The sequence below is a fragment of the Nansenia antarctica genome, assembly GCF_963989245.1.
Source record: "Nansenia antarctica genome assembly, chromosome: 1".
NCBI lineage: Eukaryota > Metazoa > Chordata > Actinopteri > Argentiniformes > Microstomatidae > Nansenia > Nansenia antarctica.
In genome coordinates, this window is record NC_137674.1 from 85,678,440 (window position 1) to 85,693,439 (window position 15,000).

General features: G+C 48.0%; 1 protein-coding gene across 1 annotated transcript in view; it reads left to right on the forward strand.

Annotated features, from left to right (window-relative positions):
- Positions 1-15,000, forward strand: part of numbl (NUMB like endocytic adaptor protein) — a gene marked incomplete at both ends in the record, with an annotated part of 62,625 nt that overhangs the window by 21,028 nt on the left and 26,597 nt on the right. The window contains one exon of the mRNA XM_080526711.1: positions 12,237-12,387. Coding sequence (XP_080382837.1) covers positions 12,237-12,387 — 151 coding nt within the window. The remainder of the gene's footprint in view (positions 1-12,236; positions 12,388-15,000) is intronic.

Genomic DNA, 15,000 nt, shown 5'->3' on the forward strand with positions numbered 1-15,000 from the left:
ATGCCATTAAGGACAAAAGCTTAGGCCACGCCACAGGGGCCTATAGTGCACTACCCCACCTCCCCCCAAAAAAACATTTTTCTAAAGGCCATAATGACTATTATGTTATTATTAAAATGTTAATGTTGAAAAATTTGGGATGCACTTATTTCAGACGCATTTATGCCCATTGAAAATGAACACATTTTAGTACAATGCAAATACATTAAAGAACCATATATGTGTACTACTGAGCATTAACATGTGAACACGGAAGATATGATGACTAGTTGCCTAAGTATTGTAATGGTGCAAAAAGTCAAACGTCAAAAGTCAAAAGTCAATAGCCTTTATTGGAACTGTGAGGGCAAAACCATAACAAAGTAGTGATTCAATATTTCCTGAAAAAACACACACATACACACAATCTACATCAGCATCAGAGTTACCAATAAGCTTTGTTCAGCCGCAAAAGCAGCAGGTTCTCAAAATTCTTTGAGCCAATGCATGCTCTTTTTGGCCTGAAGATCAGCCCTGCGACACTAAACAGTCTTTCACAGGCTGCTGAGGCAGGGAGTCCCGTATTAAGTTTGAGTGATAGCTGGCACACAGCTGGGAAGGTCTTCAGTACCTCTACTGTGTCTCCTGGGCACCCCAGGTACGCATCCAACTGCTGGGACGTTTCAAGAGGGCCGGTCTTCTTCAAGGAGGAAAAGAAGTCCTCTTCCTCAGACGATTGGGAGCCCTCACTGAAGTGTTTCTCGTCCTGACAGTCCAAGTGGCTTCTGATATAGTGAAGGCCTGTGGAATAAAAAACAAAAATCATGACAATTTAGACTATATGGCAGTATTGTAACTGTGTATTGGATAGTGTTGTGTGTGTGTGTGTCATTAAATGTAATTTCAAACTAATTTCACTGTCTTCATAGAAATTACACATATTAAGCGGAAGTGAGACACTTACCAAGTTTGAGGATATTTTCGTCACTTGTCCAACAGGTCTTAAATTTGGGAACTAGAATGGCTGCGGCTATCAGTTCTGGATCTGCAAGCATCTCTCCGAAGCGTTTCTCAAGGCCTGAAAGAAGTGCAGCAATCAAAGGCTCACAGAACTTGGAGGCGACTTGAAGGTGCTGTAGCTTGGTCCTTAGCAGAGTTATGGTGGGGACCAACCATCCCATCTGCACACTGGTTTCTCCCTGAAGAACATCCAGTGCCTTTGCAACTGGGCTCATTGTCTTCGCATATTCTGCAAGAAATGCAAGTTCCACTGGAGTAAACCTGTACAAAGAAGAAGAGAAAAACACAACATGGAACATTAAGTCTACTTGATGTAGCACCTTCAACTGGAGGAACTGATCATTAAAAAGGAAAAATATTGTCATCTGAGACTTTTAGAAATGAAGTTGTGTTGCTACAAATCACATTCATAGTAAATATGGGGACTGCATATTGGCATAGTGCATACGTGTTCTACAGTATTCCAAGTATAAAACTGTGACTTAATCTATTGTTAATCACTTCATTAACTGTAAGGCAGAAAAACAAGCACTTACTTGGGTGTATCTAGTTCACTGCAGACAGCTGCAAGGGCTCCCTCGCCTTGTTCTCGTGTTATTCTCACTATTCTTTCTACGGCTGAGAAGAGTGAATTCCACCTTGTAGCAACAGGCCTTACGAGTTGGAGTTTGCAGTGGTCTTCAATTACTTCAGATGCGGTGGTTGATCTTGAACTTTTATTCCACAGGCTAGAGCATTTGGCAAATGTGGACCTTGACACGCGCTTGTACAGTGGGTTGACCTCTGCTTTTGAAGCATCAACTGTGGACACTAAATTGAGGAGGTGGCAGGCGCAGCGATGGTGCTTGGGTAGCTGGTATTCTAAGTAGTCATCTTCTTCCAACAGGGCTCCGGCATCAACAAATTCAACACCCTCAAGGCTTTCCTCTTCTTCATCGTTATCATCATTTTGGCCACAATCATCCTCTTCTCCATCACCCTCTCCTACAGGTTCAGCATTGTTGTTCTCGTCAGTCTGCCCATAAACTCTGAAGGCTTTCAGGAAGTTTGATCCGTTGTCAGTTGTAGTGCGAACAATCTTCTCTCTGACATTGAATTCTGTGTGAATATCATTTAGGGCACCAGCCAGGGCAGAAAAGGTATGTGACCCTTTAAGTTGCTTGCATGCCAGGGCAGCACAGGATCTCTGCATGGTCTGGGGGTTAAACCAGTGCGCAGTGACACCAATGAAACCGCGACGGTGTGCCGTCCAGCAGTCTGTTGTTGTTGCTATGAACTCAATTTCACTAAGGGCAGCTTTCAGTTTTCTTTTCATTTCAACAGAGGCCTTTGTGACTTTGTTAACAACAGTATTACGCGTCATGACATTCGTATTTGGCTGAAGATGTTGCACAAGCTCAATGAAGCCCTGTTGCTGAACAATGTGTGGTGGGTGCAAGCCTTGGACAATGAATTTGAGGACTACTTCATCCACACTTGCCTGGGACACTCTTCGAGCCTCCCACAGCTTGGTTTGTTTGGAGGGTGGGGTCAAAGAACCTTCAGTGGATGACTTCCTTTTGAGGGCTGTTGAAGAAAGTTGCGTGTACCTCTCTAGACGAGTGGGGTGTTTCTTCTGTGGAGAAAATGAATGCACAGGCACAGATTGAGATTCATATTATTTCTCTCAAACCACAAGCTGAGACTATCTAGGACTTCCGCTGTATTAAATGTCACGCTGGAAGTTCATGAATGGAGGTCAGACTACAAGTTAGGGAGCAGTTTCACTGGTCTATGCAATTATGTTGAGCAGACCAGAATATTGCCACTTAAAGCTGTTTTAGGACCACAAGCAGCTGCTGGCATGACTGAAAAGTAACATTATTGTTAATGGCACACACCGCGCACATTTCTTCTCCCGTGGGAACATAATTAACTCTTTACAGCAACAAACACGGTAAAACTCCGACCTCAACACATGAAGGATTACAAATGAAACATTGAATCATAGCCTACTGCTAGCAAGCAAACCATGGGATGTTCTTAGCCATAGCAAACATTGCAAATTTACCATTAGTACGTTACTAGGTTACTACAAAATGTCGACTGATAATAACAAACTTTCAGCTTACCTCAATATGCTTTTTCAAATTAGACGGTGAGTTTTTGAAGGCCATTAGCTCGTGGTACTTGGGTGCGCAGAGCTTGCAGCGCATTCGAAAGGAGTTGTTTTTGCATCCAACCATTTCAAAAAATTCTTCCAGGTACGGCCAGGGATGGAGAAGGGTTGGCTGATCTTCCTGGCTATCAACCTGGTTGATGCTGGTGCTTGGTTGGGACATTTCGCTGTTATTTTGAGTCTCTGGCACGGTCACGGACATCTTTGGCTACATACATCTGCTTTCCTTGCTGGAGTGTGATTTGTGTCATGTGCAGCAGATGGAATGCATCTCGTACAAACCAATAGGGTGTCGGAATGGTATAATGTTTATACTTCTTGTCACAGCTCCGCCCCTGGCTCATCAGACGTCGATCAGTGAACGATTAAGAGCGCCCCTGGCTCATCAGACATCAATCAGTGGACGATTAAGAGCGCCCCTGGCTCATCAGACGTCGATCAGTGAACGATTAATTAAGAGCGCCCCTGGCTCATCAGACGTCGATCAGTGAACGATTAAGAGCGCCCCTGGCTCATCAGACATCAATCAGTGGACGATTAAGAGCGCCCCTGGCTCATCAGACGTCGATCAGTGAACGATTAAGAGCGCCCCTGGCTCATCAGACGTCGATCAGTGAACGATTAAGAGCGCCCCTGGCTCATCAGACATCAATCAGTGGACGATTAAGAGCGCCCCTGGCTCATCAGACGTCGATCAGTGAACGATTAAGAGCGCCCCTGGCTCATCAGACATCAATCAGTGGACGATTAAGAGCGCCCCTGGCTCATCAGACGTCGATCAGTGAACGATTAAGAGCGCCCCTGGCTCATCAGACGACTTATCTGGATAGGTTTTTTTTGTGTGTGTTTTTTTTAACGATGAAAAGCTGTAATGAAAACAAGCTGAAATGCAATAGGAGTAACGAGGCTATTTTTAAAATGTAAGGAGTAGAAAGTACAGATAATTGCGTGAAAATGTAAGGAGTAGAAGTAAAAAGTCGGCTGAAAAATAATTACTCCAGTAAAGTATAGATACCCAAAATTTCTACTTAAGTAAGGTAACGAAGTATTTGTACTTCGTTACTTGACACCTCTGGATGCAGGTCACTGTCATAGTTTAGGTGATCCTCTGAGCTGCACTGGGGTGGCGCTGCTGAATACTGGGCAGGGTTACGCCGTTTTACTTGCCCGGACCAAGTAAAACATTCGCCGGGGTTGTTTACGCGAGCCCGATGACACTGCTAGATCCCGGATATTTTTACCAGTGTGCAGGAAGAACAACAGACGGCGCAGGCGCGAGACCAGACTAGATGAGTGAATATATTATCAAAGCGTACGCGCCTGTCGATCACCCGTACGCTTTGATGATATCTTCACTCACGATCATCTAGTTTAGTCTCGCGCCTGCGCCGTCTGTTGTTCTTCCTGCACACAGGTAAAAATATCTGGGATCTAGCAGCGTCGTCGGGCTCGCGCAAACCCCGGCGAACGTTTTACTTGGTCCGGGCAAGTAAAACGGCCTTACAACCCTGCTGGGTCTGTGATCTGATTGGTTGGTGAGTTGGCAGGAAGCTGTACTGGGGCCTACTGCCAGCATGGCAGCCTGGCAGAGAGAGGCACGCCACAGCCCTGTCGTGAGCTTAGAATTATAAGGTTCTATCTCCATTGTGACGTTAGAATTATAAGGTTCTATCTCCATTGTGACGTTAGAATTATAACTTTCTATCTCCATTGTGACGTTAGAATTATAAGGTTCTATCTCAATTTTTGTCAAAATTTAGTTTTTTACATAATCTGATCCATTAGGTGTTTATTAATGCCTGTGTGGAGTTATTTTTAAAATGTTGAAATTTTTTAGTTAGTAATTGATAAAATACAAAGGTTCCATCTCACAAAACATAATGACGCTCAATATCTCTGAACTACCCTAAACGGAGATACAACCTTAATAATAATAATAATAATTCATTGGATTTATATAGCGCTTTTCCGAGGCTCAAAGACGCTGACAATATGGGAAAAACGGAAAACACAGAAACAACAAGCAACAGATAACATGAGCACATAGAACACAGAGTTAACGAACGGGGAAGGGGAGGTTGTATGCATGTCCATGGGGGGAGGGGGGTGGGAGGGTTAGGGGAGAAGGTTAGGGATAGGGGAGGTTGTATGCAAGTCCAGGGGGGGGGCGGGGGTGGCAGGGATGGGGGAGATGGCTAGGGGTAGGGGAGGCTGTAGGCGTGGGAGAACAGGTAGGTTTTGAGGTGGGATTTAAAAGTGAGGAGTGAGGGTGAGTCTCTGAGTGGTTGAGGGAGAGAGTTCCAGAGGCGGGGTGCGGCTCGTGAAAAGGCACGGTGACCGAAGCCTTTGAGTTTTGAGGGTGGGACAGTGAGGGGAACAATGGATGAGGATCGGAGGGTACGGGTAGGGCGGTGGGGGAGAAGGAGGTCAGTCAGGTAAGGGGGGGCCAGGCTATGGAGGGCTTTGTATGTGAGGATGAGGACTTTGAATTGTATGCGTTCTTTGATGGGGAGCCAGTGGAGAGAGTGGAGGACAGGAGTGATGTGGTCACGGGAGCGGGTGTTTGAGAGGAGGCGTGCAGCAGAGTTTTGGACCATCTGGAGTCTATGGAGGGAGCGGGAGGTGATGCCGGTGAGTAGGGAGTTGCAGTAGTCGAGGCGGGAGGAGATGAAGGCGTGGATGAGGGATTCAGCAGCGGGGGGGGAGAGGCAGTGTCTGATTTTTGCAATGTTTCGGAGGTGGAAGTAGGATGTCTTGACAATGGAACTGACGTGGGGATCGAATGAGAGGGTGGGGTCCAGAATGAAGCCGAGGTTGCGAGCCAGGGGGGAGGGGGTGATGGTAGTGTCGTCAATGGTGAGTGTGATGGGTCCGGTTTTATTGAGGGTGGATTTGGTGCCGATGAGGATGACTTCGGTCTTTTCACTGTTCAGTTTGAGGAAGTTGTGTGTGAGCCAGGTTTTTATTGCGGAGATGCAGGTTTCGATGTGAGTGAGGGGTGGGTTCTGGGTGGAGTTTGTGGTGATGTAGATCTGTGTGTCATCAGCGTAGCAGTGGAAGTCCAGGTTGAATTGGCGGATGATGTGACCGAGGGGGAGTGTGTAGCAGAGGAAGAGCAGGGGGCCGAGGACTGAGCCTTGTGGGACCCCCTGTGTGACAGAGGAGGAGGAGGAGGTGTGACCGGAGAGGGAGATGAACTGGTGTCTGTTGGTGAGGTAGGAGGTGAGCCAGTCCAGGGCGGTGCCCTCAACACCCAGTTGGCGCAGCCTTTGAAGGAGGATGGAGTGGGACACTGTGTCGAAGGCTGCGCTCAGGTCTAGTAGAACTAGGATGTTGAGGGCACCTGAGTCTGCAGAGGTGAGGAGATCGTTGATTACTTTGACCAGGGCTGTTTCAGTGCTGTGATGTGGGCGGAAGCCAGATTGAAGGGGTTCATACAGTTTGTTGGATTGGAGGTGGGAGTGAAGTTGGGCAGCGACAACGCGCTCTAGGGTTTTGGAAAGGAATGGTAGGTTGGAGATGGGGCGGTAGTTGGAGAGATTGGCTGGGTCAAGAGTAGGCTTTTTGAGAATGGGGGTGACAGCGGCAAGTTTGTAGCATGAGGGAACGTGGCCTTGGGATAGTGACTGATTGAAGAGGGCAGTAAGGTGGGGGATGAGGGCAGGGAGGCAGGCCTTGGTCAGGGTGGTAGGGAGGGGGTCGAGGGAGCAGGTGGTTGTTTTGGAGGCGGTGATGATAGTAGTGATGAGGGAGGAGTCAATAGGGGAGAAAGTAGTGAGAGGAGTAGGGGGAGGGTAGTCAGGAGGGGGGAAGATGACAGCAGGGGGGGCGGGGGTGGTGGAGTTGGAGATGGAGGCAGTCAGTGAGCTATTGATGTGGGAGATCTTGCTGTTGAAGGCGTGGAGAAAGGAGTTGCAGAGGTCAGGGGAGGAAGTTGTGTTGTTGTCCGGGGGTTGGAGTAGTGTCTTGACAGTGGAGAAGAGGGTGCGGGGGTTTCGATTGGAGGTGTTGATGAGGGTGGAGTAGTAGGCAGATTTGGCAGCTTGGAGTGCGTCACGGTAGGAGGAGATATGTTGCTTGTAGACTTCGGCATGGACAGTGAGGTGGGTTCTATTGTGTAGTCGTTCAAGTTGGCGGCCGGTCTGTTTCATGGTGCGTAGTTCAGGGGTGTACCAGGGGGAGGAGGTGGTGAAGGAGACAGTGATGGTTTTCAAGGGGGCCAGTGAGTCAAGGGAGTCAGAGAGAATGGAGTTGAGTAAGGTGGCATAGTCTTCCGGGTTGGTGGGAGTGGAGTCAGTGGGGAGGGCAGAAGATATGGACTGGGATAGAGTGGCAGATTTTATGTTACGGAAGGAGATGGTGCGTTTGATGGGGTGGCGCGGTAGGGGCAGGGGGGCAGAGAAGAGGATGCAGTGGTGGTCAGAGAGTGGGAAAGGAAAAGGGTGGGGGTTGGATATGGGTAGGGAGGCAGAGCAGACAAGGTCGAGTGTGTGGCCTTTTACATGGGTGGGGAAGTTGATGTGCTGGGTGAGGTGGAAACAATCAAGGAGAGAGAGGAAATCAGAGGTGAGGTTGGAGTTGGGTTGGTCGACATGGATATTAAAGTCACCGGTGAGTAGGAGACGGGTAGAAAGGGAAGAGGCAATGGTGAGGAGTTCAGAGAGATCAGACAGAAAAGAGGGGTGTGGCTTCGGTGGGCGGTAGAGTAGGAGTGCAGTTATGGAGTTGGGGAGTGAAAAGGCGAGGTATTCGAAGGATGACATGGGTGGGAGGTTGAGGTCCAGTACAGTGACAGTTAGGGTGAGTTTTGGAGAGCAGCGAGACCACCCCCTCGCTTGGAGAGGCGGGGTTTAGCGATGTAGGTGTAATTAGGGGGGGTGGCCTGGTTGAGTGAGTAGTAGTCCGAGGGTTGTTGCCAGGTTTCAGTGAGGAGAAGTATGTCCAGGTTGTTGTCCAGTATCAGTTCAGATATGACAGGGGATTTGTTGGAGAGAGAGCGAGTGTTCAATAGTGCAAGGGAGATGGATGGGGGAGCAGGAGGGAGAGAGCGGAGGTTTGAGGGGTCAGCGGTGCGGTGTGGGGTGATGACAGGTGAGCGAGAGGTAGTCCAGAATGAGGGAATGTTTGTGCCTTCAGGGTGGTGTAGAGTCCGGTGTCGATGTTGCTGGGAGCCTCGGTGGATGTAGCGGCGGCGGCGGAGAATGCCTGCCTTGGTGGCGGCGGTGGCAGCAGCAGCAGTGAGGCGATGGTTATGGTTCAGTGAGTGAAGGTCAGTGGCAGTATAGGTGAGTATGGTGGGCGGGGGTCCAGGGCAAAACGATAGGAGCAGCAGGAGGGTGAGTCCAAGTTGGAGATGAAACCAGAGTACAGGTGGGAGTAGTTCAGTGGATAGGTTGGGAGTGACTAGTAGTTGGTGGGCAGTGAGTTGTGTAAACATGGCAGTAGACCAGAGTGACAGCGTGGTGTTGTTGTTGTTGTTGTCATCTGTATTGCCAGCCTGGGACTGAACCCGCGCGGCCAGCCAGCCTAACCGTGCCATGCCAGCGACCAAAACCTGCAGTAGTGAGTGAAGGCCGGGAAGGACTGACACTCACCTGCGGAGATGGCAACCCCCAAACCGGGGAGGGAGTGGTGGCTACCTCCAGGGACGGGGGTAGTAGCACAGCACAGCCAGGCTGGCGATGTCTGAGAGCGGCGCGCAGCGGGTCGGTCAGCAACACAAAGCCGGGGGACAGGAACGATGAGGCGGTGAATACTGCAGTCCGGTAGAGGAGGAGATGGATACTGTAGTCCGGTATCGGAGGCGATGGATACTGTAATCCGGTAGTGGAGGCACCTTATCATTCTAAGCTCACGATGTGACGATCTATCAGACCAGATCTGAAAGAGACCTCAGGGGTAACAGACCTCAGGGGTAACAGACCTCAGGGGTAACAGACCTCAGGGGTAACAGACCTCAAGGGGGTATGGAGGCGATGGAGAGAGAGAAACGTCCGGGTGGACACTTTGTGAGTGACATGGCAGAGGGCCAGGGGTTTTTCCCATTTGCCCCCCCCCACCTTCTGCATCTCCCTGCCCCTTCTGTCACTTTCTTTCTCTCTCTCTCTCTCTCTCTCTCTCTCTCTCTCTCTCTCTCTCTCTCTCTCTCTCTCTCTCTCTCTCTTTCTCTCTCTGTCTTTCCCTCCATTTCTCTCTCTCTCTCTCTTCTCCCCCTTCTATCACTTTTCCTCTCTCCCTCTCTCTCTCTCTGTCTTTCCCTCCATTTCTCTCTCTCTCTTTCCCTCCATTTCCCTCTCTCTCTCTCTTCTCCCCCCTTCTATCACTTCCCCTCCCTCTCTCTCTCTCTCTCTCTCTCAGTCTCCCACTCCCCCCAACCCCACTCCACCCTCCCCTCCTTCTCTGTCTCCCTCCCTCTCTCTCTCTGTAACTCTTCTCCTCAGTCCCTCTGAGTCGTCTCCTTGGCAGGAAGCTCAGTCATTAGGTCACATGACCTCATCACATGACCTCATCACATGACCTCATCACATGACCTCATCACATGACCTCATCATAGCAGGTCGATTAGATCATACCAGAAAAACTGTAGCACACACCCTGAGGCCTCCTCCTTCCTTCCCTCCCTCCCTCCCTTCCTCCCTTTAGTTTCCTGAGTCAAAACTAAAAACCCATCTTTTTTAAATATTGCCTTTAAATGACAAAATAATTAAATTAAGATTATAAAAAACCCATCCTTTTAATATTGCATTCAAATTACAAAATAATTAAATTAAGATGATATAATGATTAAAGCACTTTGAGCTGCACCTTTTGCAGGAAAAGCTGCTATACAAATAAAGTTATTATTATTATTATTCCTCCCATCCTCCCTCCCTTCCTCCCCCTTTCCCTGACTCTGACTCTCTTGGGGGCATGTGACAATGACCCATCACGCCCTCCCCTCCCCTCCTCTTAACCCCCCCCCCCCCCCCTCCTCTTAACCCCCCATGCACCTGTTCCAGGCAGGTGCCAGAATGCTGTGAGGCACACTGCCTGGTAATGACCCACCATGTCCGTCTGTCTGTCTGTCTGCCCAGTAATGACCCCCCCACCATGTCCGTCTGTCCATCTGGCCTCCGAGGGACATGCCACTCCTGGCAGAAGCCACATACCAACCATGCCAGGGATCAGTTAAGCCAGAAGATTAGAAAAAAATATATACTGTGGCCTGGGGTGGTCTGGTGGTCTAGGTTAGAATCCGGCCCATGCCCTGCTGACATGCCCTCTCTCTCTCCCTCCCTTCTTCTCCTTACTTTCCTCTCTGTCTTCACTGTATCTGTCCAATAAAATGAAAAACATGAGTGGGACTGCCCCACACAAAATAAATAAATAATATATACTGTATATATATATATATATATATATATATATTATATATATTATATAAAGTATATATATATATATATACTTTATATATATATATATACGTATACTTTAACTATACTTACGTATTATACTTCTGTATACTTCTAGTATACTTCAGTCTGGAATGAGATCCCTTGTAAGAAATATGTCACTAAATTCTGGTACCCCCCCTCCCACCACACACACACACACACACACACACACACACATACTTTCATTTCCGCCAGGCCATGTCTCGCACCTGTTACAGTAAAGCGGCAGCAGGGATTATAGGAAGTGGTATGTGAGCATCTGTGTAAGTGAGTGAGTGTGTGTGTGTGTGTGTGTGTGTGTGTGTGTGTGTGTGTGTGTGTGTGTGCCAGAGAGAGAAAGTGTATATATATAACCTGGCCTATGAGTCTGAGATAAAATAGCAGAGCAGCTAGAGATACTACTCTGTAGATACTACTCTGTAGGAAGCTGCTTGTGAAGATCTAGTGACAGAGTCTACATCAGCTCAAAACCTCTGAGAGGAACTTCTTCAGCAACCAGGAACAGAAATCAGACAAAGTCTTAGTGAGAGCTAGGAGACAAGATGCCTGAGCACATAGAGAGATGGTAAGATGCTGTATACAGTTAGAACTGAGTGAGTTGTCTTTCTGGTTTAGTTTCCAGACTTTTCTTTCGAAAAATGTGAATAAATTTCCGCGTTGTTGAAAATCAATGACACACGTCGCTAGTCAACTAACACAGCTTGTTTTGTGAGCCTGCTAACAATGTAAAGTAGTGTTCTAGTTAACTAGGTAGCAGTGGGGATTACTCACCCAATCCATTGCGTTGTTGCAGTATTTTGGCTTGACTAGCGAGTTTGTGTTGTGATTCTCAACAACGTTGAAACGTAGTTCCGTGTTTCAAAAGAAAAGTCTGAACATTTTGATTGGTTGCCGACATGCGGACATTAGAACATGTCACATATGTGTCAATAAAAACTGAAAACAGTCTTTAGCATTTTTTAAACAGGTCCTGTTTTGATAGCGTTGGGTTTCATTATGTGGTTGTGGTTGAGATTAGCGATGCTAATCAGGATAGCGTGGCTGAGTGTTGAAGAGTAATGTGTTTGGGTTCAAAGGCTTCAAAGACTGAGACAAAACAACTGTGCTTGGCGGTTATTGTGAAGGTGTCATCATATCTGCAATACTCATGTCTCTGAATAAGGAATTTAATGAATGCCTTTGGTGATATCAGTGATGAATCTGATAGAGAAGAATAGCAGTGGATGACGTGGTCTAGATCCTGGCACCAGAGTCCTGGTCTAGGACTTGTTCTGGACTCCTGGTCTCAGACAAGACTGTTGTCTTTGTAGTCAACTCAACTGATGTGGTCAAAACACACCTGAGCTACCATCTTGTCAGTGTTGTGTGATTAAACTGGGATGACGTATCACAAAAGCTCTAGGAAAATGTGCGTCCTAAATGCGGATGGTGGTGGATTGATATTGATATTGATATGCAGCATTTTAAGATTATTGGTATTTTGTCTACCTCGATATCTGTCTTGATTTCGCCACATTTTAACCTTTTTGTCTTTTGGCAGTTGGTCAGTTGGTTCGGTCTTCTTCCGGAAGTTCCTAGAGTTCTGACTCCTCCTCCTCTTCCTCCTTACTAACCTGGCCCCTCCCCCCTCTGTCTTGTCTCCATAGTAACAGGGAGATCGCGACCCCGGAGATGAATAAGCTGCGTCAGAGCCTGCGGAGGAAGAAGCCGACCTACGTGCCGGAGGCCAGCAGACCCCACCAGTGGCAGGCCGACGAAGAGGCCGTACGCAAGGGCAAGTGCAACTTCCCTGTCAGGGTAAGACCTCCCCTGTCCTCCCTGTCCTCTCCTCCTGACCTAAACCTTAAACTAACCTCAAACTAACCTCAAACTAACCTTAAACTAACCTTAAACTAACACAACTTCCCTGTCAGGGTAAGACCTCCCCTGTCCTCCCTGTCCTCTCCTCCTGACCTAAACCTTAAACTAACCTCAAACTAACCTTAAACTAACCTCAAACTAACCTCAAACTAACACAACTTCCCTGTCAGGGTAAGACCTCCCCTGTCCTCTCCTCCTGACCTAAACCTTAAACTAACCTCAAACTAACCTTAAACTAACCTCAAACTAACACAACTTCCCTGTCTGGATAAGACCTCCCCTGTCCTCCCTGTCCTCTCCTCCTGACCTAAACCTTAAACCAGGGCTCTCAAGTTTTGAACAGAGTTCAGAGTGAGATTTTGGCGGCGGCGGGGGGGGGGACGGGGTCTGATCTGATAAATGACATCAATTTGTACAAAAAAAAATAAAAAAAATAAACACACACACAGTCTCAGCGTCAAAGGATATGGTCTTCTCCCACGTCGACCAGTCTGTAGCCACTTCGAGATGTGAATGATCAATTCAAATAATCTGTCCTCTTCTGTGTAGCGAGCATCTGAATCAATAGCTCCAGTCAGCCCGTGTCGTTGGAATCAGAACGTTGTTTGTTGTAGCGGGAATATCAAAATGTTACCCGGATACAGCAATGCTATTATTTTCTGATTGGCTGTTCGGTAGCTATATTTTTTTATTTGATTAGCTGGTGCGTGGCTTTCTGAACTGTAGGGGAACCAGAGGGAACTCACTTGATTCTCTACCTGTTCTATTTTAAAAAATAGCGGCGCAACTTGGTGGGCGCCCCTGGTAATTTCTCTGCGTGAGAAATACTAGGTGTGTGTGTCTCACGCCCAATGCGTGAGACTTGAGAGCCCTGTTAAACTAACCTTAAACTAACCTTAAACTAACCTTAAACTAACACAACTTCCCTGTCAGGGTAAGACCTCCCCTGTCCTCTCCTCCTGACCTAAACCTTAAACTAACCTCAAACTAACACAACTTCCCTGTCAGGGTAAGACCTTCTCTGTCCTCCCTGTCCTCCCCTCCTTAAACTAACCTTAAACTAACCTTAAACTAACCTTAAACTGACACAACTTCCCTGTCAGGGTAAGACCTCCCCTGTCCTCCCTGTCCTCTCCTCCTGACCTAACCTTAAACTAACCTTAAACTGACACAAATCTAGCAGCTTCCCATTGTAAAGACTACTAGTCACTTGACCCCAGAGGCGGCTCTTATAGTAGGTACAATAGGCACGGCTGTTCTAGTGTTAAAACCCCGCTATCACCACCAGGGTGTGTTTAGGGAGGCACAGACATGGACAAAGGAGGAACAGGAGGGAAACAGATGGGTCAGAGAGGGTGAGGGAGAGAGAGAGAGAGAGAGAGAGAGAGAGAGAGAGAGAGAGAGAGAGGAGAGAGAGGAGAGAGAGGAGAGAGAGACAGACAGACAGAGACAGAGAGAGAGAGAGAGACAGACACACACAGAGAGCGAGAGAGAGACAGAGAGAGAGAGAGAGAGAAAGGGGAGCCAAGCTAATGGACAACAGCCCGTGATGGATACGCTTCAGAGGCACAGCAGGAAAATGGGTAGTAAAGTGGCCAGACACCCACGTGAAAAGGCGAGAGAGCGTCAATCTGTGTGTGTGTGTGTGTGTGTGTGTGTTTGTGTGTGTGAGATCTCTCTCTCTCTCTCTCTCTCTCAATCTATCTCCATACTGTTCAAAGCTTACAGATCCCCACAGCTCCAGATGGAGAACTAGCCTGACTGACAGTAAAGATACTTGAATGTAAATAATTCAATGTGTCTGAGGCTGAGGCGCCTTTACAGTGCATTCTGGGGAGGCTGTGGCTCAGGAGGTAGAGCCGGCGTCTAATGATCACAAGGACGGCGGATCGGTGGTTCGAACCCCGGCTGGCCACATGTTGAGGTGTCCATGGGAAGACACTGAACCCCAGATTACTCCCAATGAGCGACCGGCCAGCCGGCGCCTTGCATGGTAGCTTGGCCGCCATTGGTGTGTGAATGTGTGTGTGAATGGGTGAATGAGAGGCCGTTGTAAAGCACTTTGGAATAAGGAGCTGTATAAGTCAGTAAAAAATGTTCTCCATCGCTGAGAGAGAGAGAGAGGGAGAGAGAGAGAGGGAGAGAGAGAGAGGGAGAGGGAGGGAGAGGAGAGAGAGAGAGAGAGGGAGAGGAGAGAGAGAGAGAGAGAGACAGAGAGAGAGAGACACACACAGAGAGACAGAGAGAGAGAGAGAGGAGAGAGAGAGACAGACAGACAGAGAGAGAGAGAGAGAGAGAGACACACAGAGAGACAGAGAGAGAGAGAGGAGAGAGAGAGACAGACAGAGAGAGAGAAACAGACAGAGAGAGAGAGACTCAGCCTTGGGAGAGAGGGGCTTTTATTTGATAGAAGCTCCTGACACCCCAGGGAACCCCTAGACACGGGAAGTGTAATCCCTGAAAAGGCCTCGTTCCTCTTTCCTCACTCATTCGAATTATTCAAATTTACGGCACTTAAATTACGGAATTAATTAAGTTATTGTTTTCTGA